The sequence below is a fragment of the Manis javanica genome, chromosome 9 (assembly GCF_040802235.1).
Source record: "Manis javanica isolate MJ-LG chromosome 9, MJ_LKY, whole genome shotgun sequence".
Lineage (NCBI taxonomy): Eukaryota > Metazoa > Chordata > Mammalia > Pholidota > Manidae > Manis > Manis javanica.
The window spans coordinates 70,957,841-70,968,353 of NC_133164.1; the positions used below are offsets into that span (position 1 = coordinate 70,957,841).

The 10,513-nt window shown below is 45.2% G+C and overlaps 1 protein-coding gene across 3 annotated transcripts; it reads left to right on the top strand.

Annotated features, from left to right (window-relative positions):
• Positions 1 to 544: 544 nt before the first annotated feature.
• ZNF397 (zinc finger protein 397) lies at positions 545 to 9,154 on the top strand. 3 transcript variants are annotated; one of them, XM_073212769.1, is made up of 5 exons: positions 545 to 563; positions 909 to 1,098; positions 2,116 to 2,605; positions 2,882 to 3,005; positions 5,685 to 9,154. In XM_073212769.1, coding segments are annotated over exons 2-5 (1,659 nt in total). In that variant the 5' UTR covers positions 545 to 563; positions 909 to 1,096; the 3' UTR covers positions 6,728 to 9,154. The 3 variants fall into 3 exon arrangements, with proteins under 3 accessions (XP_073068870.1, XP_017524385.3, XP_017524386.3); XM_017668896.3 differs by lacking the exon at positions 545 to 563 and adding an exon at positions 634 to 820; XM_017668897.3 differs by lacking the exon at positions 545 to 563 and adding an exon at positions 634 to 803.
• The last annotated feature ends 1,359 nt before the right edge of the window (positions 9,155 to 10,513 follow it).

Consider the following 10,513-nt stretch of genomic DNA (forward strand, 5'->3'; position numbering starts at 1 on the left):
GGTTGCAGTCAGGGGTGTTAGGATGGCAGTCTGAGGGTAAGGGTCGCAGACTGGTACCTAAGGTCGCAGTGTGGGAGTTTCGATGGCACTCTGGGGCGTTAGGTTGCAGTGTCTAGGGCATTAAAGTCGCAGTTTGGGACCCTGTCTCCTTAACTGCGGGGCGCTGGGAGTCCCCTGGGCCCAAGCAGCCTGATTGCTGGGCGCGCCGACGGCTGTACAAGGAGCACAGCTCGGCTCCCGGGTACGCTGCGCACTCTCCTGTCGCGTGGGGAGGAGCCGCGTGCGTGGGTGTCGCTTTTGCTTAGCCCGTCGGTCACGCGTGTGCTCCTGTCCAGGATACGGTTGACGCGCGTTATTACAGCAAAGCCTGAGCCCTTTCTGGAAAACTGGAGGAGCCACGACTCGGCGGTGACGCGACACCAATTAGGGAGAGGGCGGCGGGAGAGAGCGAAGGCTCGCTCGACGGGGCACCAGGAGCGACTGCACCGCTCACGCCCGAGCCCCGCGAAGCCCGTCCGGCCCGGAAGCTGCGCGGCTCGCAGCCCTGGGGAAGGCGGGCCGGGGTAGGATGCTCGGCACTGATGGGCCGCCTGCGATAGGGGTGGGCGCGCACGTTCGGCGGGGCCGCGAGCGGAAGTTCGCGGACGCTCACTTCCGGCCTTTGTGGCGGGCCGCCCCGGTTCGGCGGCGGCCTTTTCTGCTGCCGCGGGCTGCGGGACGGAGGGAGGGAGGCGACGGGTGGGCTCCCCGGCTGGCGGCTTCCTGCCCGGCGGCGCTCGACCCAGATAGGCGGCGTGGCCCAGGTGCTCAGGCGCTCACGGTAACTGGTGTGGGGTCAAGGCGCGCCGCGCTGCCCTGAGCGAGGGCACATCCGCTTTGAAATCAGATGGTGCTGGTCTCCACCGCAGGTTTAACGCCTAGTTACTTCTTGCAACGTTAAGAGATGTTTGCCCCCGTGTCTTGAGAGCCGACGCTGACCCGCCTGCCGCATGTGTCTGGTACCCGACCAGCGGCTCTCACTACTCCTCGGCGGATCGCGTGCCTTCTAACCCTAGCTCAGTGCCGCAGCGTTTGCCTGAGACCCGCAGAGCATCAAATGTGAGCAAATGGCAGATGCCAAAGTGTTTTTATTGTACTCCACTTAGGTTTTATACGAGTTTTTAGAAACGTTAATACCTTAGCAATAACATGAATGGGGCTAAGAGGTTAATATTAATATGATCAGTGAAATAGGTCAGAGAAAGACAAATACCAAATGATTTCCCCCATTTGTGGAGTATAACAACGAAGCAAAACTGAAGGAACAAAATAGCAGCAGACTCACAGACTCCAAGAAGGGACTAGTGATTACCAAGAGGAGGGGTGGGGAGGTGGGGGAGAAGGGAATTGAGGGGTGTCATGATTGGTGCACCTGGTGTGTGAGGGATCACCGGGAAAACAGTGTAGCTCAGAGAAGACAAATAAGGACTCTGGCATCTTGCTAAGTTGATGGATAGTGACTGCAATGGGGTATGGAGGAACTTGATAATGGGGGTTAATGTAGTAACCACATTGTTCTTCTTGTGAAACCTTCATAAGAGTGTATATCAATGATACCTTAATAAAAAAAAAACATGTTAACACCTTAAGTGGCAGTCAATATTACCATAGATGTAACTGAAAACAAATCTCCAAAAGTCAGCAAGATTCAGTCCTAGCCTGATATTGCTAACCTTGGAAGTATGAGGTCCACATTACAAAGGGAGCCCTGCAAGTTTTCAGACATGTTAAAGAGATTTTTCTCCTTGTCGCAATCAGGGCTGTAAGGGAATTGAAAAGGAAATTTTCCACTATGTGATTCATGGTAGTGTTGCATTCTTTTGCTTCTGAAATAATTTTTTATAGCATCATTGGTAGGAATTATACAAAATGGGAGATAACTAAATGAGGTGACTGATTTTTTTGTCATTTGATTATTTATTTAGTTTCAGTTTCAGTCCAGCTCCCTCTCTGTGTATTACTAGCATGATGATACATTGATCTTTGTTGATCTGATAATACCTTGATCTTTATTTCTACAAGTTCTTAGAGGTATTTTTCACTGCAATAAATTAACAGTGCCTTTGTATCCTTCAGGAAAGAGATTACTCAAAGAGCTCTGAAGTGCAGTGCCAGTTGTAGCGAGTTTGGGGCTAAGCTGTATCAGCCAAGAATGGCTGTGGAGACCAGAGCAGTTTCAACCGTGGTATCTCAGAACCCTCAGGAACAGAAATTAATACTGGTGAAAGTAGAAGAAAACCTTTCCTGGGGTCAGAAATTTAAGCAGAATGGGAGGACCCACTCCTGCCAAGAGCTGTTTCGTCAGAAGTTCAGAAAGTTTAGCTACCAGGAAACACCTGGGCCCCGGGAGGCTCTGGGCCGACTCCAGGAGCTCTGCCATCAGTGGCTCATGCCAGAGTTGCACACAAAGGAGCAGATCCTGGAACTGCTGGTGCTGGAGCAGTTCTTGAGCATCCTGCCTGAAGAGCTGCAGATCTGGGTTCAGCAACGTAGTCCAAAAAGCGGCGAGGAAGCTGTGACCCTGTTGGAGGATTTGGAGAGGGAATTTGATGATCCAGGGCAGCAGGTGAGAACCAGGAGATGTGCTGTGTCATGGGGAAAGGAATTTACAGAGTGGAGGGAGTATGTGGCATCCTTGTTATGGGATGAAAATTTTTTGTCTCTACTGCACCATAACCCTGAAATGACTACTAGGACCACCCCTGTCTATCCTTAAATAGTTTTCTTTTCCTTTTTGCTCATTTGCTCAGCCCTGGAGTTACCTGCATTGACCTCTGTGAAATTTTTACTAATTTCCTCATGGATTTTCTTAACAAAGCTCAGCATGTTTTACTGACTTCAGGGAGCAGCAGTGCCATGGAAGGATTTGACATGTCTTGGAGCATCCCAAGAGTTAACAGACATCCAACTCCAGCCGTTAAAGACACAGCTGAAACCCTGGGAACCTTGCCTTTCCCCAAAAAGTGGTAAGAAATAGATACCTTGGTACTGTTATCATTTAGGCCTCTGGTTTTGAGGATACGAAATTTTGTTTTATAAAAAACCACATGTGAACCTCACCTTTACCATTCTAGACCAGAGGTACTTGCTTTAGCAACTTGTATTCAGTAGCCCTCATGAATTACAGTCAACCCTCATTGTGTCTCTTGCCCTGCCATTTGTTCATTTGCCATACCTTCATTGCATAATCTAATACAGTGTGCTAATACATGTCTGGTACTGTTGTAGGCCCTCTGTGGTCTACTGTGGTAGGATCTGGTACTGTGGTAGAGAGATCCTGTCTTCAAGGAGCTTTCAGGTGTAGATGGGGTGGTAGACATGCAAAAAGGCAATTGCAGTATAGTGAGTAAACTGTAGAATAAAAGTAGGCACTGGGTAATGGGGAGACTTACGAAAAGGCACCTAACCAGGCTTTGAGGTTCAAGGAATGTTTCCTGGAGAAAGGCATCTGAGTTTAGTCGAACTTGAGTAGGAGAAAGCAAGGTGAATAGGTGGGTGGAGGAGTGTCCCATGCTAAAGGGAAAAATCATCTTTACTTAACACTTCTTGACACCAGGTGGGTGGGATTTTCTCTCCCATTAAGCAATTATGAGCTGATACCCCAGAATTAGTGCAGCTGTCATAGGTTAAGGTTTCAGTCTCTCAGAGCTGTCCCCTACTTGCCAGTCGCATGTAATGAGTTCCCAGGTTACCCACACTTCTGTCCAGTTTGGCTACAAATCAGAGATTGCATGACCCCCTCCTCAGGTTTAATAATTTGCTATAATAGCTCACAGAATATAGGGAAACAACTTGCTTACTATTCTGGTTTATTATAAAGGACACAAATGAATGGCTAGATGAAACAGTACGTAGGGTCAAGTCCAGAAGGGTCTTGAGTACAGGAGCTTCTGTCCCTTTGGAGTTTGGGGTGTACCACTCTCCTCGCACTTGGATGCATTCACCATCCCAGAGCATTCTCAACCCTTTTGTTTTAGGTGTTTATGAAGCCTTCATTAAAGCATGATTGATTGATGACATTATTGGTTATTGGTGATTAAATCTATAGCCTGTCTCCCTGGAGGACAGGGTGAAGCTGCAGGTTCCAACTCTCTAATCCCACGGTGGGTTCCTTTGTCAGCCATCCTCCAACCTCTGAGATTCACTTCATTAGCATAAACTCAGGTATGGATTTAGGGGCTTACTGTGAATAATAGACACTCCTCTTACCCCTACCACTTAGGAAGGCTGTGTAGGGACTGGAGATGAAGGCCACATACACATTTCCTAGGTTACAATATCACACAAGCAAAGGCCACAGAGTACTGAAGGTGAGAGAATATAAACCATGCTGAGAATTGCAGGTGATCCAATTTAATCTTAATATAGAATTCATAGGGGAGAGGTGTAGGGGATAAACTAAGAGGAAATGGGACCCAGATTGTGAAAACATGTCACCATGACCAGTTGGTACAGTGCAGTGGTTACAGTGGAGGGATTTTGGACATGATTGTATTTGTGTTTCAGGTTTGTGTGTTTAGAACGTAGTTGCAGAGGGGAGAATGGAATGTGAGAGAGGCAAGAGTAGAGTGCTAGACTATTGTAATCCAGGTGACTACAGTGACTAAATCAAGCTATAATGTGGTAAGTGGTGGGCATCAGACCTGACTCCAGTTCATTGGCACTAAATCTTGTGACAGTGACTGGTCATTGTTGCAGGTGAGTATGTGGGAGAGGAGTTGAGAGTGGTACTCAGGTTTCTGTCTTAAGCAACTTGGTTAATGGTGGTGGTGTTCATACAAATGGGAAGAAGTAATCTGATATGTTTCTTTGGGATATTTTGGTGCTTATAAAATATTCATAAGTAACATGCCCAATTGGTATTGTATTTGAGAGTATAAAGCTTTAACAGGGAGAATTGGGAAAGACAGGGTAGACTGATTAGCTTGTACATGTTGGTTGAAGCCTGAGGGTAGAGAGTTTACAGAGAAAGGACACCTGAGAGCCCTCTGGAGGACTCTGAACAGAACCTGGAGGAGATTGCATTTGAAACTGTGAAGGGAGAGCCACAGAAATCAGGCTAATATAGCTGCAAGAGAATGTCTCCAGAAGGAAGGTGTGGTCTCCAGTGTCAGAGCTGCAGAGAGGCCAACTAAGTGTCCAGAAAGTGTCCATTAGATTAAGCAGCTGTGAAGTTGGTGATCTTGATGGGGTGGGGGTGGGGGGTGCAGGGTAAGGCAGAAACCATATTACAGAGTGAAGTTGAGTATAGACAGCCTCTTCAAGACACTTTACTCTGAATGGGAGTGAGGTTGCATGAGGGAGATGTGTAGGCAAGAAGCTCGATGTGAAAGGATGAGGGACACGGGCCTGTGTGAATGCTGATGAGTAGGAGTAAGTGGAAAAAACTTGGAAATAACAGGAAAGGAATCTTTTGTAAGTGATCAATTGAAGTCTCAGAGGAGGGAGAAAAGGATGAACTTCAGATGTTGATGTAGGCTTTAGTATTAGAAAGGAAAACGGGGCCCTGTTGTGACCAGCTAAAGAAAGGATATGTGTGGACAGTGACTTTGGTGGGTAGAAGCCTGTTTTTCTCTTATATAGAAAGTGAGTATTGAGAGTGACTGGAGAAATAAATACCCTGGTTTTTGCTGTTATCATTTCAGATTGTGAAAACACTGAATCAGCAACAAAGAACATACCTGGAGAAAAAGCACCAGGACTTCCCCAGGAAACTTCATTTGGAGGAGTTAGTGAACAGGACAGCAATGTAGAGTGGCAGCAAGGGAGTACCACAGCGGGGAAATTCAGAGTACCGCCGTCCCAGGGGGGTGGTCTTAGTCAAGTGATCTTCACACACAAATCTCTGGGAAAGAGAGACCATCATGAGCCTCAGAGAAGGTTAGTGCTGAGCACAAGCTCTATAGCATGTCAGAAAGCTCCAGAAGAGAGACCTTACAGATGCGACGCATGTGGGCACAGCTTCAAACAGCATTCCTCTCTTACGCAGCACCAGAGGATCCATACTGGAGAAAAGCCCTATAAATGTAACCAGTGTGGGAAGGCCTTTAGTTTGAGGTCCTATCTTATTATTCATCAGAGAATTCATAGTGGTGAGAAAGCATATGAATGTAGTGAATGTGGGAAAGCCTTCAACCAGAGCTCAGCCCTCATTAGACATAGGAAAATTCATACTGGTGAGAAAGCTTGCAGATGTAATGAGTGTGGCAAGGCATTCAGTCAAAGTTCCTATCTCATTATACATCAAAGGATCCACACTGGTGAGAAACCCTACCAGTGCAATGAATGTGGGAAGACTTTCAGCCAAAGCTCAAAGCTCATCAGACACCAGAGGATTCACACAGGAGAGAGACCCTATGAATGCAACGAGTGTGGGAAAGCCTTCAGGCAGAGCTCAGAGCTGATAACCCATCAGAGGATACATAGTGGGGAGAAACCCTATGAATGTAGTGAGTGTGGGAAGGCCTTCAGTTTGAGTTCAAACCTCATCAGACATCAGAGAATTCATAGTGGGGAGGAACCTTATCAGTGTACAGAGTGTGGCAAAACCTTCAAAAGGAGCTCAGCCCTTGTTCAGCATCAGAGAATCCATTCTGGAGATGAGGCTTATATATGTAATGAGTGTGGGAAGGCTTTCAGGCACAGATCAGTCCTTATGCGCCACCAGAGAGTCCACACTGTAAAGTAATGTGAATACAGTGAGTACCATAACTACATAAGTCAGATTTATATCTGCTAGTCGAAAGGATTGAGAGCAAGATATAGTGAAGTAATAAATGTCTAGGTCTTGAGTCAGCCTGACTTTATGCAGCACTTACAAGTGTTAGTGCACATTGTCCCTTGAAAGCTTTTCCAGTGACGAATCAGAATATCATGAAAAGTCATTGCTTCCAACTTTTCTCTTGCCATTAGGAATACTCAGGACATGGAAAAATGGGAATTTAATATTGACACCTCATTTTCCATGCAAATGTCCTCTGGTACAGTAACCCAGGCTCTGACTGCATCCAATTGTCTGTGCCAAAATGGAGGATGGTAAGGACAGTGTGAAGGCTTTTTCGTCAGTATTGCCAAAGTTTTACTGACCAATTACGAACAGTGACAGGACAGTAAGACAGATGGGGAAACAGTTTCATCAGTGATTTGATGAGCCCAGAGTAGGTCACAAATGAAAAGGTGGGAAGAAGGAATACAGACTGGCCTGACAGTTTTTGAATGCCTGCTTTGTCTAATCACTAGGTACAATGGAAATAAAAGTGGCTCAGTGGCCCTGGTTTGATCAATGCTGTTCTTTTAAGGAGGCCCTGCCTCAACCTTGGAGCAGGGAGAAAAAAGTGAGGAAGAGAGGCAGGCCAAGGAACTTCCCAGTAGAGGGAGCAGCAGACAAGGGCCAGGAAGAAAGTCTGAGAAATCAGGCTGTTTTGTGTGGAGCAGTCCTGTTGGGTTCTCTTTAAGTAGAGTTGTGTCTGTAAGAAGCATGGATATAGCCAGAATTCTGAAGCAGTATCTATAGTAAAATAGCCAGTGGAGAAGTTTGTTACATAAAACCTAAGTCCTTGAGACTTGGGATGGTGAGGAGCTTTGTGTTGGTCTGTTGTGACCCCAGGGGAAAGGTTAATAGTTTCTTGCCCAGCCTGCATATTAGGCTAAGCCCAGTGCAGGAACAGAACTCAGAAGGTGCCCAACCTGGAGGTGGAGTTGAGTTCTGCATTTTCCTCTCCTGCACAGATGCCTCCTTTGGTCCTTAGGACTGTGGGTGCTGCAGTTGACTCCTTCCTGATTCCTAGGCTCCAGGTCAGGCTGCTGTGGCTGCTGTGCCATTTGTTCAAGGGCTGCAACTGCAGGGATGCTGGGCAGTCCCTTGGGCCCAGGTGTTAAAGACGTGTCAGTTGCTGTATCTGTGACTTACTCTCCAGGCACCTCACACATGCTCTGCTTTGTTCTAGCAGCAGCATTTCACAGGATTTTGTGCACTGTTAAAGTTCACGCTGAAGGGGCATAACGTGATATCAAAAGTAATCATGGTCCATTCAGAGGCCACCCTTTTCTGAGGGACCCAGAAGGGAAAGTTGCTTAGACTGGTGCTTCTCAGTGTAACCTAGAAAGGTGTACAGGTTAGTCAGCAGCTTGTTATATGATATATCTAATCTGTTGGAGTTGTAACACACCTTACCAAATAGAAGTCTTGTGAGAATGTAGAATTCTGTGCATGGGAAAAGAGTTCTTGAGAGGTAAATGCAGAAGTAATGCTCCTGTTGGGGCACACAGATGACAGTGCACTAACCAGCAAGAGTGGCAGGTGCTAAGTGCCCGTGCTTGGAGAAAATGTAAAAAAAGCAAAGAGGTAGGGTCATTTGGGAAAGGTGGCAAACTAACAAAAAAACATAGAGCTGTTCAGCTCTTAACTTTCCTCTTTGTAAAGAAAGACCCAAACACGCAAAAGGATAGGACAGATGTAGGATTGGCAAGACATACATCACAAAAGGGACATTCTTTATATAGAGAGTGCTTACATATTTGAACAGGAAACAATAGAAACTTGCTAAGGGCTTTGCAATTATGTATTCATTATTTCTCAGATGGCCCGTATTTTGCGCTTGAGGAAATGAAGGCTTAGGATCATGGCTTACTCAAGGTCTTAGAGCTGAAAAGTGGTGAGGTCAGCCTTTAAGCCTAGGCAGTAGGAATCCACAGCCCTACTGTAGAGCCACTTCTCTATACTGTCTCCCAGCACATGAAAGTGTTCCAGTAGAAAAAGTAAGCAGTCACAAAAGAATAAATGCCAAGAGATAATAAATGTTCAGCCTTGCTGGAATTTAAATTGTGTATTAATGCAAGATGGCATTTTTTCCTTCATCTAACAAAATTCAGGGACATTGAGACTTATGCTGCTTGTGAGATGTGAGTAGATGCTGTCTCTGGCAATCTGTACCAGAAGCCTTAAGCTACTGCTTTCTAACATAAAATTTTTACATGGAAATGTGCTTCAGAAACAATCATGAATGTATACAAAATCTTAAAACTATTAAATGGCAGAGCATTTATATCTTAAAATGTAAGACTACAATCTGATTCCATGTAAGGAATATATGTGATTAAAATACTGAAAATATAATCTCAAAGTGCTGTACTGGTTATCTCTGGGTATTAAGATTACAGGTGATTTAACTTTCTCTTGTGCTTTTCTGTGTCTTCCAAGTCTGCCTACAATGAATACCTGAAACTTCTAAAATCAGAGAAAAAAGGTTAAAAGGAATGGAGGCCCTGAGTAGTTGAGAAATATGAAGAAAAACACATGCTCTCCATAGCATCTCTGCCCCTTCCATGTCCTGGGGATGTTGGCTAAACTGGTAACTCTGATCTCTGACTTCCTAATTGGTAAATGGTAGTGGCACACATACCATCTCACACCAGTGTACAAAGAGAGTCTTCTGTAAATTGTTGCTGTACCCCATTACAGTCACTGTCCATCAGCATACTAAGAAGATGCTGTAGAATCACTACTTGTCTTCTCTGTGTTATACTGCCTGCCCCCTGTACCCCCCTACATTATGTGTGTTGATCGTAGTGTCCCCTTTTCTCCCCTTATCCTTCCCACCCATCCTCCCCAGTCCCTTTCACTTTGGTAACTGTTAGTCCATTCTTGGGTTCTGTGAGTCTGCTGCTGTTCTGTTCCTTCAGTTTTTCTGTTTGTTCTTACACTCCACAGATGTGTGAAATCATTTGATACTTGTCTTTATCCACCTGGCTAATTTCACTGAGAATAATAACCTCTAGCTACATCCATTTTGTTGCAAATGGTGGAATTTGTTTTCTTCTTATGGCTGAATAATATTCCATTGTGTATATGTACCACTTCTTCTTTATCCATTCATCTACTGATGGACACTTAGGTTGCTTCCATTTCTTGGCTATTGTAAATAGTGCTGTGATAAACATAGGGATGCGTATGTCTTTTTCAAACTGGGCTGCTGCATTCTTAGGGTAAATTCCTAGGAATGAAATTCCTGGGTAAAATGGTATTTCTATTTTGAGTTTTTTGAGGAAGCTCCATACTGCTTTCCACAATGTTTGAACTAATTTACATTCCCACCAGCAGTGTAGGAGGGTTCCCCTTTCTTCACATCCTTGCCAACATCTGTTGTGTGTCTTCTGGATGGTGGCCATCTTGACGGGTGAGGTGATATCGTGGTTTTGATTTGCATTTCTCTGAATGATTAGCAATTTGGAACATCTTTTCATGTGTCGGCCCTCTGAATTTCTTCTTTGGAGAAGTGTCCTTTTAGCTCCTCTGCCCATTTTTTAATTGGATTATTTGCTTTTTGTTTGTTGAGGCACATGAGCTCTTTATATATTTTGGATGTCAACCCTTTATCGGATCTGTCATTTATGAATATATTCTTCCATACTGTAGGATGCCTTTTTGTTCTATTGGTGGTGTCCTTTCCTGTACAGAAGCTTTTAAGCTTGATAT

Coding starts and splice junctions, on each gene's coding strand:
- ZNF397 (XM_073212769.1), top strand. Junction 2,606..2,881: donor TTGATGATCCAGGGCAGCAG/GTGAGAACCAGG, acceptor TACTGACTTCAG/GGAGCAGCAGTGCCATGGAA. Junction 3,006..5,684: donor TTGCCTTTCCCCAAAAAGTG/GTAAGAAATAGA, acceptor TTATCATTTCAG/ATTGTGAAAACACTGAATCA.